The following is a 17,434-nucleotide window of genomic DNA, read 5'->3' as shown; positions in this document are numbered from 1 at the left end:
AAAAATATTCACTATATAAATAAGGTTAGATCTCTTCTCTTGTCTACCCAAAAAATATTAATATTCTCATCCATTGGAAAGTTAACAGAAAAAGAAGAGGAAGATCTCAGTGCATTGAATCTTACTAGTTAAACTGATCATATTTCATTATTAAATCATGTATCAAAAATCCAGTATGCTATTGTTTTTTAAATTTCTATTATAGTAGATCGTAAAATTTATTAATTAGTATTAGAGCAACCATGGTTACGATTTGAAATCTTGAAAAATCATATATTAAGTACATAAATCATGACTACATGGTAAGTTATTACATGGTTTTTAAATTTGTGTAATTACATTATTAAAATTCATAATTCCATAATGAATAGTGTAGTTAAATTCGGGGGATGCTTAATTGATGATATATTATCAATTACATGATTGCTAGGTCAAATTACATCAATGTAATTTAACAAAAATCGTGCTTGAGAAGCTGAGTTTTTCAAGGATTGTGGGTTTTAATTATTTTAAATTAAGAACAACTTGATTTTATGTAATTTTCATCAAATTATCTTGAGATTATTGTTTTTTGATGAGTTAAAATTGTTATTGAGACCATAAAGGCTTATTAAACTCGTTGATCATCAAATTAAGAGCTGTCAATTTTAGATATTATATCTGTGGGAATGGGTTTTTGGATTTGGCTTGAATTTATATAAAACATACCAAAATTGATTCATTTTAATTTGATTAACATAAGGATTTTGTTGCCTTTAAAAAAAAAAAACCATAAGACTTGTGTTCCTCTTAATACAAGGGTTAGATTCGTATAAAGCTTATAACTCGATTTCGCTTGTAGAGAGAGAAATCAAAACTTAAAGTTTCACGTCTAAAATTTAAAACTCAATTCATGATTGGATTAACTTTGATATTTTATATATCTTAGTTTGAATTTATCTCTATAAAATTAGTTTTTATATGCTATAGAGATAAAATATAAGTTTTTATTGCAAAAAAAAAAACATAAGAGTTTAAAGAATCAAATTTTTAAAAAACTAAAACTAGTCAATAATGGGTATGAAACATGAAATCATTATAGAGAATTAACTTTGATATATGTTGCTTTAAAGGATTTTAATGTATGGGTATCATAAGAAAGATATTTTAATCCAGCTTTAACAGAGAAGTTCAAATCAGATTTGACCATTCTCATTCACTCTCTTATTCTTACATATTTGTGCTATTTTTCTAATTTTTAATGAATGTTTGGTATTAATTAATTATGTGTACTTAATTGATTATTCTAGATATTTTGGTAAGATATTTTTGGAATGAATGTGGTTGAAAGATTATATGCATACTATTTAATTTAATGATAAAATAAATTCTTCTTAGATATTTGTGTATTTTATATATTATTGAAATAAAATTATAGATTACAAATTAATAACTAAAACCTTACCTTAAAAAGTAGATCCTTCCCTTATAAAGTAGGTATCTCTTTTGAGACATAATACCCCGTGCTCATTACTTTAATTGAAAAAAACATCATACCATGAATGATAATTTCGCCCTAATGATGTGGAAGTTGGGGATTGCAGTATGCAAAAGCCACATAAAAATTTGCTCCACAAGGTTGTGGCCTGCCATGGACAGCCAAGTTTAAACACAGGAACTACGTTTACTATATTTGAACTCCAAAGTTTACATCACATCCCCAAGCACAGCCAAGTGCTCTATCTTTAAATGCAGGGAAAAGCATTCACCTCCCACAACACAAAACAAATACCAGGCACAACTAAGTGCCCCTTTATTTCAAAACATAAAACATGATAAAAAGAAACAGTCTACTGTTACTCAATTCCAAAGATTTTCTTTAACTGCAAAACAAAACCATAGACCTTTTCTTGGTCAGGAAGAGACTTGGACACACTCTCCTTTTGCAGGCACCTCTGAGCCCATGCAATCAGCTTGGGACACTCTGCCTCAATGCTGAAGTTGCCACACTTCTCATAAGCAAGGAACCAGCTATAGAATGGAACAAGGACAACATCTACATAACCAAGATTTTCTCCCCCAAAGTAAGGCTTGTCTCCAAGCTCTCCTTCCAACAGCTTAAGGCACTCAATGAATTCTTTCTTCCCTGTCTCCTGTTCTTCTCCCTTGGTTGTCCATATTTTCCTCCCAAGTTCGTATATCTGCATTTCATTAAACAATAATTTAGGCTTAACAGGTTCTAATTATTGAGCAAAATGACAAAAACTCAAAACAAAACAAACTCATAGAGCCATAAAAGTAATGGCTAATCACAATTATTAATGGGATGATTGGGCAATTGAAGACTAAAGCGTTTAATGAGACAAACCGTGCTGACGATTTCAACAAGAAACAACAAGAATTGGAATAAACAAGTGGAAATATATATATATATATTATCAGGTGAGAATTAGTCATGAAGCCTAGGTTCCTAGAAAGTCACTATCTCAACATTTTTATTCTTCCTCAACAAGGAACCTACAATGAAATGATTCTAAACAACAAAATATCAACATAATAATAGTGTTAATTTTTAAAAGCAACAACTCAAGCTAGGCCTAGTGATTGTTACAATCCTCGGAAGGATGAAGATCTAAGATCGAAATCCCCACTCCCCTTTACCTCTCATATGTACCAAAAACAAGTAAAAAATCAAAGTAAACGATTGCTCTAGTCTCCATTGTGAATTGGGGGTAACCAAAACCAAATGCAATCTTTATAAGAGCAGTAATCGTAGCTATCATCATCATCAACTAGACCTAGAGTAAGATTTGACAAGTTACGTAAGCCCAATTTGAATGTTAGCATAAAAGTTGGTGATCCAATCACTATTATTTAGAGATATATCAAAATAATCGACTTATCTCTGCATGAGCATAATTGAATTTAAACCAATGACATCAAATTTTTTAAATTGACTAAAACTAACCAAAGTAGCTTGAAACTTGGCTTGATTTTACTTCTAATTATCAAAATTACCCAAACAAGGGAAAGGGAAAAAAAATAACAACTAAAACACAGAGAATGTCAAATCAAATCGGCCCATAGATCAAAGTTATCATACCAGCACCAGCAGTCAACAATCTTATAAAACCAAGAACAGTGCTTACAGATTAGACAGTTAAAAAGAAACAAAGAAACAAGCCCCCCGAAATTCAAAGTCTGTCAGACCAAATCAAGGAAACTTCCTGCCAAAAAGAAGTAAAAAGAAAGAGAAGAAAGTACCTTCTTGTCAACAAAATCAGCCCAGAACCTAGCGATAGCTCTTTGGTAAGGATCAGAAGGGAGCAAAGGAGCTTGATCATGCCAAACCTCATCAATGTACTGAACCTGGATGAGTGACTCACAGACAGGCTTGCCATTATGGATAAGAACAGGGATTTTCTTGTGAACAGGATTCATCTGAAGAAGCAAAGCACTCTTGTTCCTCAAATCCTCTTCCCTGTACTCATGTTTTATCCCTTTCTCAGCCAAAGCAATCCTCACTCTCATCCCAAATGGACTTGGCCAGAAATCCAACAAAACCAACTCGTCTGCCATACTGAAACAAAGATTGAACTCAACTGAGACTAAAGAAGCCCTGGTTTGGTTTTTGCTTTGAGATGTCTGAAACTGAAGGGTTTATCAGAGTATATTTATAGACGAAAAGGTTGAGAGTTGTTGGGTCTTTCCGTAACTTTCCTGACAAATCTGGAAATTAACTCCCCAAAACAAATATCTCGAAAATTCAGAATTATTGTTTTTTTTGTTAAAGTTTTTACTTTATTATCTCTCGACCATTAAGGCCTTCTGTCTTTCTTTATACTAAAGGGGCCTATGCCAATGCCACCGCTTACGTCACTGGGTCCACTCATTTCTTCCTCTTTAAATTGTCACTGACCCAAAAGTCAACAGAGGAGGCTGCTGCAACGCATTTGCTTGCGTCATCTAGCATAGACATTTTCGCCAATATAAAAGTTTTCCCTCGTTTCACGTACGAGAGTTGTCTTTTGTTTTGTTTTGTTTTCCTCCTGAATAATTAGTACTAGAGTGGTGTTTCGTTTACCGTGGGTGTTGAATTTTTTATTAAAAATATTTTTAAATTATATAATATTATAAATAATAATAATAACAATTAAAGAGAAATAATTTTAAATTTAAAAATATTATTAATAATACTTATAATAATAAATTAAAGATAATTATTTTTTTAAATATTTTCTCATCTCTTATTAAGTAAAATTTTTTATTTAAATAAATTTTTTTAAAAAAATTTTGATTTTTTATATCTTAATATGTCTAATGTTGATATAATCATATTTTGTTAATTATATGATTCGGGAAATCAAATTCATATTGAGAAAACATAATATTTTAAAAGTAATTATTGATAAGTTACATAATTCATACAATAAAATTATTAAAATAAAATAATTTTTTTTGAAAGTCAAAATAAAATGAATATTAATGATACTTATTAAAATTTTTTTAGTTTTAATGATGAAATTTTCCAAATGATCTATCATTTTAATTAATATTTTTTATCTTATGTTTTTATAATTATTTAAAATTAATTCACCTTGTAATTTTTATCATGTTTCATTAAAAATTAAAAATTTGTTTCACTTCAAATTCGGATGAAATTCACAAATATCAATCTAAATATTTTATTTTATAAAAAATATATATTTCTCAATTCATGGAGGCCCTGTTAACTTTAATTTTCGATGAACCAAAACATCATCACTGAATGAGAGGAAAAATCCCTTATGAAGCTAAAGAAAAAAACTCTCTTGTTGATAATCTTAAATGCAACCGGTCCCTCAAAAAATATCTTAAAATTCTTTCTAAATCAATCATTCTAAATTAGCCACATGCCAATAAAAGAAGCCACAAAACCGTGGCCAAGTTTGGAAGCCGCCTTGGGTCCACCTTTTATATTATGTTATAGATGTTACAGACTACTTTTACTTTCTTATTGGATTCCCCAATGCAGGCGAGAGAATCCCACGGAATAAACAGCAAGATAACCACATAGAACCAAATCATATTGGACCACACAAGAGAACATAAGCATGGCGCTGTTGTTGGTTCCAACTTTACCTCTTGCAAAGCTCGAGAGTTGATGTCTCAAATTGTATTGTTAAATAAAAGAAATAAATAAGCATATATGTACGTAAGTATGTATGTATATTTTATTTTATTTTTTATTTTTATTTGATTTTTATGAAAACTTAAAAAAAGGTTTCAACTTATTATAATTCTAATTTTTTATACATTAATGTTTTCCGATTTTTAACATTAAAAGATACAACATTTAAAATTGAAATACAAAAGTGTTAAAAAAATGGACAAATTTATAATTTGGGAGCATTCAAAAGGAAAAATAAACAAAAAAATTGGACAAAAGGAGTACTATTATGAAATATAAACTGAAAAAACAATTATGAAAAAAAAATATTAATAAAGTAAGATAGATCTTATTCAATTGTGTATTTACAAATAAAATGAGGTGTCTATTTATAGGTTAATAACCTCTTAAATTTTAATTTTAATCCAATTTAATTTATAATCAAATCTAGATATACATAATTAAATCTAAAAGTGTGTCTCGTCTGTTGCCCTATTTGACTTGGTTTGAATTTCTTACGTCATAACATAATGAGCATTCACACATATTCATATTACTTCACCTTGAATGTCCATTGTACTAAGAATATCTCTCGTTAAAATTTTATTAGGAAAAAAATTCATGAGAAAAAATTCAAATGAAAGAAAAAAAATACATAATTCGTTTCAAGAATACGCTTTTGAAATATTACCTCATTAAAAACCTTACCAAAAAAACCCAATGGGAAAAATCTTGATAAAGGGAAAAAGTATAGTACATATTTTATTTCAATGATAACTGCATTATTGAAGATATTTAAAACGATGCATTTCACTGTTTTATACTAACTTTTCAAACGTTATAGTACGAAAGGCTTTAGTGAATAAATCTGCTAAATTGTCACTTGAATAAATTTGTTGAACACTAATATTACCTTTTTTTTGGAGATCATGAATGATGATGAATTTTGGCTAAATATGTTTTGTTTCATTGCATTTAATGTATCCTTCCTTTAATCGAGCTATGTAAGTGGTATTATCCTTATATAACGTTGTTAGTGAACTCAATGGATGTGCTTTATCCATATAAAACCATTTTAACACTTTTACTATATAATTCGATTAATGGATAAAAATTCCATTTGTAAAGTGTTCAATTTGAAAACTCAAACAAAACTTTGTTTTTCTAAAATCTTTCATCTCAAATTCTTTCTTTAAGTAACCCACAACTTTTATTAACTTCTTAGGAGTCCTAATAATATTCAAGTTATCAATATAAACAACAATTATAACAAATTCATATTCAAATCTTCTTATAAAACATATAGGCATATAGGATCATTTTTATAGCCTTCTTTTAACAAATATTCACTAAGACAATTATACCACATGCATTTAGATTATTTTAATTCATATACAAATTTATTTAATTTGATCGAATAAATTTCTCAAAAATTGTATACGTACTTCAAGCAACTTAAATCTTTCAACAATTTTTATATAGATATCGATATCAAATAAGTCATATAAATAGGTTGTAGCTACATTTATCAAATGCATTTCAATTCTTTCATATATTGCCAAGCTAACTAAATATAGAAATATAATTGCATCCACCACAATAGAATATATCTCTTCTTAATCAATATCAAGTATTTGGGTAAAACCTTGTGTTGGTCACAAATAAATGTGCTAGAGAGGGGTGAATAACACTTTTGGTTCTTACTAAACTTGAGTTCGAATTGGGGCAAATTGAAGGTCAATGATGAAAAATTTGAAGCAAGATGAAAGAACGACTTAAGAAAAAATGAAAATGAAAAATAAAACAGAAGAGACAATACTCAAAGATTTATAATGGTTCGATCAAAAACCTACAACCACTACCTTGATTGTTCAACCAAGGATTTTTCAAACCAAATCACTAAAAATAGTGGAATTTCCAAACTTCCACCAAGCTTTTACAATGGCTTTTCACAGGCTCAGCCACAACCTTTAACAATGATTTTTCACGGGATCAACCAAAACCCAAAATAGTTTTTCAAAGGCTCAACCATAACCTTTAACAATGGTTTTTCACAAGATCAATCAAAACATAATACTAACTTTTCTAAAGCTAAGTTAGAACCTACCACAACAACCAAGCTAACCTAAGCTTGATCAACCCCTTAAAGTGCCTTGCACACTCTAAGTAATCAAGAAATGAAGAAAAGATGAAGTACAATTGATCACCTAGCTGATCTAAGATGTACAAAGCTAAGCTCAAACACTTTTTCAAAGGATAGGAATGAAATAGAAATATGAGAAATTGTTCATCAATGCTTAAATTTGTTAATCCGATTGGATTTTCATGTACATATATAGAAAATATCTTCTCATGAAAATTGAAATGTTCAAATGCTAATTTAGGAACAATTCTTGAAATATATTTTACGTTTGTGCTCAAATGATTATTTCAAAATTGATTTCTTGATTATGCATACTTATTCGATTAGAATGAACTCATTGAACTTAATGAAAATATTTTTGGTTCATCTACTATATTGGTCAAAACACTTGATTATATGATTTTTCTTTATGCTTGACCTTAAGGTTTGAAGTCTAAAACTTGACTTGAGCTATGCATTTGAACATGAATGTAATTGTCAAGTTTGATCATGGCATATATTGTGAGTTGACATAGTTGAAATTTATTTTGAATATTCATTTAAATGTTAACTATGTCTTCATTGAGCCTTAACGTTTACATGATCTAAAGATTTTGTGTGCATCCAACTTTAGCTTATAGGTCACCATAAACAACTTAACATGTCAAATAAAATATGGCTTATAGCTTTAGTTAGCAATGAATGCCTAATGTGCTTTGATTAAATATCTTTTTCTTGAATCTTGATCATTGGTATTCATTGATGATTGAATGTTCACTTTGAATATATTCATGAGTTGAGTACTTTACTTTCAATATTCTATAACAATTGATATCACTCATGAGTCATGAATTATTGAGAACTTGCATGTACTTTGAACTTCAATGGTTATATATTTTTTCAATAGGTATATGTCTATATTGAACTCATGCCTGCATTTTGATGAACAAAATTTGAATCATGATTAAGGAAGATAGCCATGTTATTTCTTATAATCATGTTTGTGCTTATTTGATCATAACTTTCATACATGATTGCAATAAATGCAAAATGCTTTAGTCATGCTTCATTAATAATGATATGCATTTTGTGAAAGTTCTCTTTAAATTGACAATTTCATATATAATTTGAAAAATACATCTTGCAATGCTTGCTTTAAAATGACTTGAATGAATGACCGCTTGAAATTGATTTGGAAGAATACTTGTTAAAAATGCTTAATAATGATATTTTTTCTCTTTAATTTGCTATTTTTAGGAAATTTCTTGGAAATGCTTGATTAATACTACTTGGTTGATTGATATTGAGAATAAATAATGAATGCTTGATGATGATTGATAATACTTGATGATAATTGAGAATAATACTTGAAGACTAATGATACCTTAGACATGTCTAGGAACTACTTTGCAAACACTTCTTGAAAATATAAGTATTTGATGCATATGTTGAACATTTATTCAAATACTCATACTCTTTTAGCTCCATGAATACTTGAGTATTACGAAAATAAATTGAATATCCATTTGAATGCTCATTTATTCTAGGCTCATGATTTCTCTCGTAATGTTTGATCGATTAAGGATCTCTAACAATTTTTCTTGAGCTTATGATTTCTTAAGGGGGAGTCAATCATTGTCATTGATATCGTAAGGAATTAAAATTAAATCATTTCAAATGCAAATTATGCTCATAGTTTTGTCATATAAAAAAGGGAGAGATTGTTAGCTTTAAAATTATTATAGTTTTTATTATGACAAAATGATTAAATTTGCTTGAACATTATTTGAGTAATCTTTGACAATTTCTTGAAATGATTTAACTCTCATACATTTGTTCTTACATAGACACAAGTTTGACTCTTGAAGTTATTGAACTATATCTATAAGCTTGTATGACTTAAGTATATGAGTGCTTATGATTCTTATTTATTAAAGTCTGATTTAAAGATTAAAGAAAAATCTAGATGCACTCATTAAAGGAGAGTTTTGAATATCTATTTTAATGATGGCCAAAAAGGAAAGAAGGAAGACTAAGTTAAATAAAGTTAAATAGATTTTCATGTTTAATTTATGTGTGTGATGCTCAGTTTTGGTTTTGTTGAATATTATGTAAAGAAAACTAGATGCATTGACTAAAGGGGAGCAACTCATTACAGACAAAGATTTGAAGTATTCATATTGAACATAGACATTGCACTCTTAATCTAAGAGTGTTTTGTCATCATAAAAAATAAAAGATAGAGAATTTTGACTCCATTAGTTTTTGATGATAATAAAACATTCACATTCATTTATGTCTAATATCTCTACTTGAGTGTGCAGGACAAAAATTGTATGCCAAAAATAAATTAATCATTCAAAGGCTCATATAAAAAATCATATGAACAAGAAGCTACAATTGATCGACAAAACAGAAGCCTCTTAGTTGGATAATGAAGGGTATTAGTCAGCTAAAATTCAAATTAGAAGTTGGCGGGCTCAAGAGCATTGAAAGACAAAGAAGACTTAGTCGACCAAGAACTAAGTTAGTGGACTAAAAGCCTACTGCCAGAAATCTGGACTTCAAGACAGAAACAACTTAATCGACTAAGAAGGAAGTTAGTCGACTAAGTGCTCATTGCTAGAAACTGGGATCAAAAGACAAAAACGACTTAGCCGACTAAGAGCGCAGTTAGTCAACTAAGATCATTCTGTTAGAAAACTTGAATTGAGCACTAGAAGACAAAATAACAGCTAGAAATGGCTAGTTTTTGTCTTCAACTGTCAAAATTGATTTTACAAGTATTTAAAATCTCTCCAACAGTAAAAAACAAGAGAGAGAAGTTGTCCAAAGTGATTTTGAGCTTAGAATACCAAAAACCTTCTATTGTCACTTATATTTCACTCCTATCCTATAGACAACTCTACCCTATCATAGTTTGATACAAGGTTAGCTCATGACAAATGGCCTTTCATGCCACATTAATGGCAAACATTTTTTATATTTTTTTATTCTATCCACTTTTGTCTTTTCCTTATATCTCTTCATTACTTGTCTATTTCTAGTGGGTAAAAGTATTCATCCATTTCTGATAGATAAAGTTATCTATTCATTTTTGGTTGGTAAAGTTATTCATCCACCTTTGGTAGGTAAAGATATCCATCCACCTTTGGCGAGTAAAGGTATCCATGTACCTCTTGAAGGTAAAAGTATTAATCCATTTCTAGTGGTTAAATGTATTATTATAATAGTGATTAATGTTGCATTCACTTCAGGGAATGGATGAAGTTTTTATATTCTATTTTGACTTAGTTTTTAACTTGAGTTGAACTCAAATTGGCAAAATAAGTTGATTTAATTACAACTTTCATAATTTACAAATACCTATTCTTTTAGACTTATTCAACCATTACCCATTTTACTTTTTATTTAAGGGTAAAAGACACTGACTCCCTCAACTTTTAATTATAATTACACACAGGCCTCTTAATTTTCAAATGGACACTGCGCCCCAAATGTGTAAACAATGTTAATATCTAAACGTGAAATATCTAAAATGTCTTTCTTTTTTTCAACTCTTTTCCTTTCTCTCTAACCGGTTGGTGGCACTCCCTTACGTCGGCCAACCACCCCACGATCGAATCTGTTTATGGAATGCCAGATTTTGTTCGATCTTCCCAAGGGAGTGCAAGATTTGGCCGCACACCCTAAATCTCAAGCTCCCTTAGGGAGCATTGTCGGCCGTGTAGTGGCCAATCGCGAGGTGGCTGGTTGAGAGCTTTTTTTTTTTTTTTGGTAAAATACCCTTACCTCTTTAAGTGTTGATCAAAATCACACAAAAGTCCATTAGTTTTTATTGATTTTTGTATTTAACTTTACATGATTTGTAGATACTTACACTTAGTTTTGATCAATGAATAGAAATTTGTCAAATTGTTAGTTGTTGAATTTGATAATTTACTACGCAAAATCATATTTTATTAAATTCTAATATTTTAGTTTATGCTAATGAGAAATGAGTAGTAATATTTAATCGGTTTTTGCATAAATAAGTCATGAAAAAATATTTTAAAATGTAAAAAATTATCTCACAAGACTCAATTTTTGGGCAACAATAACATAATTTTACTAATGATGGTACTCAATAATTTTTTAAGTAAAGTCATGTTGAATTTGATTTAACTATTCTCTTAATAAATATTGGATTGAGAAATTTTTTTAATTATAACACCACTCAAAAAAATTTTGGATCCACCTTTGCTACCACGTCATCACATTAGTGTCACATGGCACTACCACGTCATCATAAAAGTGCCACGTTACTAAAAGCGCTATGTCAAGGCTAACATCATCACTTTTAACAGTAAAATTGGATGTCGTTAAAGGAATAGACGAAATTAGAGTAATTCTCAAAATCAAATAACTAAAATATTTCGATTTTGAGTATAGAGATTAAATTAGACAAAATGCATAAATATAAAAACTTGGTGAGTATTTTGATCATTTTTTGTTCTTTATATTGCATTAAAAATAATCAAACATCCCCATTATTCACCCAAAAAAAATCATCATTTCCATAAAAATAAAAATAAAAACATTCCAAGTAAAAATACCCTAACTAAAGCTTTAGAAAGGAAAATATTTTAATAATTAAAGTATGAGATTTTGTTTAAAAATTCTAAATTCAAATCTTAGAAGAGAGTAAGATTTGCGAGATTGAATTATCCTATGGTTTAAGTTCAAGCCATAAAAAGCAGAAAGAAAAAGAACGAAAAAAAAAGGCAGGCCATGCGGGCGAGAGAATCCCACAGAAGAACAAGAAGATATCCAAAAAGGACCAAATCAAATTCGACTACACAAGAGAACATAGCTTGGAGCTGTTGTTGGTTCCAACTTTAGCTCTTGGCTCTTGCAAAGCTCAAGAGTTGATGTCTCAATTGAATTGGTATTTGTTAAATAAAATAAACAAATATATATATTTTTTATTTGATTTTTACGAAAACTAAAAAAAAATTTAACTTATTATAATAATTTGTTATAAATTAATGTATTGTGATTTTAATATTAAAAAGTAAAAATTTTAGAATTGAAGTATAAACGTGTTAAGAGTTAAAAAATGGAAAATATATAATTTGGGAGCATTAAAAAAAGGAAAAATAATAAAAAAATTCGACAAAAGGAGTTACTTCTTTTTATATCTTATAGTATTATTTTAAATTTAAATTAATCTTCTTATAGATGAATCTAAGTCTAACAATTAACGTATAAATATATTAAATGCTTAGGAAAAACTTTATTAAAAAATGGCATGATATCTGACCTAATTTTGATTGAAACGAATAAAATTTGAGAGATAACTTCCAAGTTGTGACCTAACCTCAATTAATTATTTGATATCTTCCGATTTAGATTGACCAATTCAAAAACAAGGGTGAACAGCTAGTGAAAAATCACTATAATTATAATTTGATAATTTAATTGTTTTCACTGTTGTTTGGTTTATTGTTATCGGGACACCTTAAAAAATGCTTTTAAGGTTTGACATATTACTTCATTGCAGGGTGAATAGAGATGGGAGTAAGATTTGGCTGATTTTAATATAAAAATTAAAATATTTACTAAATATTTGTAACATACATTGGTGTAATTATCTCTTAATTGGATTAACTTAGAACAGTTGAAACTTAGGCTTGAAGAAAGATTACAAGTCAAAAAGGAAGTGACAGAACATGAGGCGCTGGCAAGCTTCTAGTTGTAAGCTTCTAATGTAAATCTTAATTATAATGATTCTCACTTACAAAGGGTATTATACTAATTTTAATTTTATATTTTCCATATAAGCTTATTTATTGTTGTTTTAAATATATAAATCATAACTTAAATAATTATTCAAATAATAGAAAAATTGCCATTCCAAGGGTTTTTGGTATTCGGTAACTTGTTTTACATAATTGCTTGTTAAGGGTTTTGTAGTTCTAAAAGTATTTTTTATATATCATTGAGTTAAAGTGAATTTATATTTAATAATATTATCAATATATATATATATATTATACACTATTACTTAATCACATAAAGTATCATCTTATAACTGTATTATAATAAAAATTCAAAAAAATTAAAATATATACTCTTAATTTATTTTTAAAAATTTTAAAACTATTTATTAATGAAATGACAACATTTGATTAAAAATTAATGTATAAAATTTATATATTAATAACACATCATATATAAATCTATAAATGAATATGTGACATGTGACTAAATCTGTTATAAAATTTTTAAATTACGTTGTTTATGTATTAAATAATAATTTTGTAAATTAAAACTAAGGACTTTATACAGAAAGATCGTTTACAGCTCCTTTCACGTTACAATTATTTGCCTTGACCTTAAAGGCAATTCAAAGTTTGCTGCAAAGTTCTTTTGAAAAATAAAGGAAGAAGATACTTTTGACAGGAGTAATTTGCGGTGATGCAGACAATCATAACAATTTAGAGATATCACTTTTGAAATTTCATAGTATCCACCCCACCATATGAAGTATTCTATGTTTTGAATTATTAGTCTTAACGTTTTGTCTCATAAAAAGAAAAACTTTTGAATCGGTGTAAACTCTTAAATGCCAAAAATCACTTTAGTACACAATTGATATAAAATTCTTGATTTCTTTATAAGATTATGACATCTTCCATTAGCTACCCTTTAAGAGCTTTTTTTCGATGGAAGATTTATGACTTTACCAGTTAAGAGCATATCCCTTTGATGTGCGATTTACATGGTTCCACACTAAGACTGTGATGTATTCTCTCACTTAACAAGGACCCACTGTCTTCAATGACACATCACTAGTAATCAAAGTTAGCTCTGATACCAAGTGTCATGGTTCACACTATCCCCTATCAGAGGTGAGCATCAGTCAGTTTCGGTCAGTTTCAAGAGAAACCAAAACCACCAAAACTGATTTTCCTTATGACCGACCAAGACCGACCAGTCATAAGGAAAGATTGGCCAACCGAAACAAACCTCGGTTTTCGTCGATTGGAAGGTGGATTGGACTTAACTTGAGCTTGGGCTTAAATGGCCCAAAAATGTTAAAATCATGAAAAAATTTGTATTAGGTTTGGGCTTAAATTTGTGTCAAGTCCATTTCTATAATTGAAATCAAACTCATATTGTTTAAATAAGTAATCCAACCCATATGATTTATTTTTAATTATATAATTAAACACTATATAATTTTTTTAATAAAAATCAATAAACACGATATTATTTATTTATAAGAATGTCCAATCAATAACTTATTTTTTAAAAAGAAGCAATTAATATCATATATTAAATTGGCTAACAAGAATATTAAATAAAATGGAAAAGATTAGGGAAAAAGATTTTCATAAATTATACATAATATGCAATGCAATTTAGTAATTTATGCAATACAATTACTTTAAATCTGAAAAATAGAATATAAATTAATAAATTGTACACACTGCAAATTCATAAAAGTTAGAAGTTACACAACCAAAAGTGAGACAACATAAATTACTAAAATTCAAAACATAGATTTGATGGACCTCGGAGGCTCGAACCTCTAACTCCAATGCAGCAATTTTTCAAAACATGTTCCTAAAAATATTAAAATATAAAATAATTAGTATAAAAGATTATGTTAAGATAATCTAAATAAATTATTAATGTAAATCTGCATAACACTTATGAATAATATTACCTGAAAAGTGAAAATAGTCTATAGGAATAACATGTTACACAAAGTCAGAGTCAAAGTTAGATCCAGCCTCAATCACACGTATGGCTTCTAATGTAATCTTTGTTAAATCTAAAAAATAAAATAACAAATATGGTAAAATTTTTAAACAAAGAACTAAAGAGACAAAGAAATGAATTGAGAAAAAAAGATACTATATTATGGTAAATTAAACAAAGAACTAAAAAACAAAGAAATAATTACCAAAATAAAGTTTATCGAGCTCGTCCAAATCATCCTCAAGCTGCTCCGGATCACCACGTGCTTTGCCATATAACCAATCTTGAGCACAAATAAGTGCTTGCACGATCTTAGGAGTCAAAGAACTCCTATATGCATCAAGCACACGTCCACTGGTACTAAAAGCATATTTTGAAGCAATTGTTGATATGGGAACCACCAATACATCACGAGCAATAACAGCAAATATAGGAAACCTATACTGATTGAGTTTCCACCACATGAAAACATCAAAGTCAATATCTTCACTAGCATCATCATCCAACGGCTCAGATAAATTTTTTTCCAATTCCAATTGCTGCTCCTCTAAGCCACTGTTTAACCAATGCCTTTTAAAAGTGCCCAATCTCTCCTTAGTAGTTATTAAGGCCTTGCCACTTGAAATAATAGCAACCATGTCCACCTTCACCACCAGTGACTTGTCTCATTGACATTTGAGACTCTTGACCACTTTCACTAACATGACATTGAGGTTGGGGTTGCAACATATTCTTATAACATTGAAACACCTCATCCATTGTTTTTCTCACCAAAGAAAACATCAACAAAGCTTGCTCGAGAGAATACATATCATGCAAAGTAAATTCAACATAAGCAAGCTTTTTTCTCTGATCAAGAATCGAGGCAATGTACAACATCAAATTCATTTTTTCCACATTCTCCTAATACTTGTCAAATTTAGCTTTCATTCTCATTGCCATAGACTTCAAATTGACATCATCACTTACTTGCCAGTCAATCAAAGTGCCATATATATAAAAAATAAAATCAAGAAAAAAAATTAACAGTGACATAAGATGTACCTGAAACATTCATAGTCATATCATAAAACTCTTTCAAAAAAGAGAAATCCTTTTAACAGTTGCCTAATCGTTATCATTAGCCACCCTACCTCCATTCCTCAATAGTTCACTTCTGTAACTGTTAACACAATATTCAAATAATGCAAAAGCCTTTTCAAATTTCACAGCTATATCTAACATCAAAAAAGTAGAATTCCATCTGGTACACACATCCAAACTCAATAAACACTTACTATCTACTCTTGTACTAGAAGCACACTCCTTAAACGTGGTTAATTTAGAAAGAGATTGTTTAATATATCTCACTGCTGATCTAACACAAGCAATTGAATCATTGATATCCTTTAACCCCTCAATCACAATAAGATTAACAATATGTGCAATGCATCTCATATTAAAAAATTTACCTCTTAAAATACTAGTTCTAGCAACATTAATTTTTTTCTTTAAATGTCCTATTGTAACATCATTGGAACTAGCATTATCAATAGTAATAGAAAAAATCTTTTGAATCCCCCAATGTACCAAACATCTATCAGTTGCCTTCCTAATAGCCTGACCTTTGTGACTAGTAATGGGATAAAAAGTTCAAAATCTTTTTTTGCAACTTCCAATCTTTATCAATAAAATGAGTTGTCAGATACAAATAATTAATTTTTTGTACTAAAGTCCATGTGTCTGTGGTGAGACATATTTTACTAAAACATGATCTCAAAAATTTTTTCATATGAGTTTTTTCATCAGCATAAACCTTATAACAATCCCTAGCAACAATCCATCATGATGATATATGAAATCTAAGACATGCTTCATTCTTGTGTTTCCTATACCTTTTCGCTTCAACAAATTTAAAAAGCAACTCATCTATAATGATCATCTCAACTAAACTCCTCCTAATTGCATCCTGATCAAACTTTCAACTACCCAATGACCCATCTCTTCTTGATGAAAAAACTAATTTCATTTGATTACTCTCCTCACTAGCACAGAGTATTTTCAACTTTGGATAAACCTTAATATAATTATTTAAAGAAGATGTTCCATTTTTTTTGTATCAGCATATAAAATCTTATCACAATGATTACATCTAGCCTTATGTTTACCTTTTTCAACAACAAATTTTGTGAAGTGATCCCACACAAGCGATGACGTCTTTGATGGTTCCTTTTGCTTCTGCGGTTTAGAGCTTATTGCTTCACTTCTTGCATTGCCTTTGATTGCACTTGCATCAACTTGAGGTGTAGATGTTGAATCATTGGTTGCCAAATTTATATTGTCCTTAATTTCATTTGACATCTACAAAAAAAAAATCATCATATAAGTAAATTTGGTATGCTAAAGTGAAGAAGAATAATAGTATTATGCATAAACAAAAAAAAAGTAAAAAATAT

At 29.0% G+C, this 17,434-nt stretch overlaps 1 protein-coding gene across 1 annotated transcript; it reads right to left on the bottom strand.

Moving 5' to 3' along the window:
- Positions 1-1,643: 1,643 nt before the first annotated feature.
- LOC18594547 (putative glutathione S-transferase) lies at positions 1,644-3,780 on the bottom strand. Its single transcript, XM_007022137.3, has 2 exons — positions 3,244-3,780; positions 1,644-2,180 (listed from the first exon to the last, which is right to left on the bottom strand). Exons 1-2 carry the CDS (start codon positions 3,556-3,558, stop codon positions 1,836-1,838), a joined length of 660 nt encoding a protein of 219 aa, XP_007022199.3. The 5' UTR covers positions 3,559-3,780; the 3' UTR covers positions 1,644-1,835.
- Positions 3,781-17,434: the final 13,654 nt, after the last annotated feature.

The sequence above is a fragment of the Theobroma cacao genome, chromosome 7 (genome assembly GCF_053813885.1).
Source record: "Theobroma cacao isolate CCN51 chromosome 7, ASM5381388v1, whole genome shotgun sequence".
NCBI lineage: Eukaryota > Viridiplantae > Streptophyta > Magnoliopsida > Malvales > Malvaceae > Theobroma > Theobroma cacao.
Note: the sequence above shows the minus strand (reverse complement) of the source record. Positions and strands in the feature narration are given on the sequence as shown.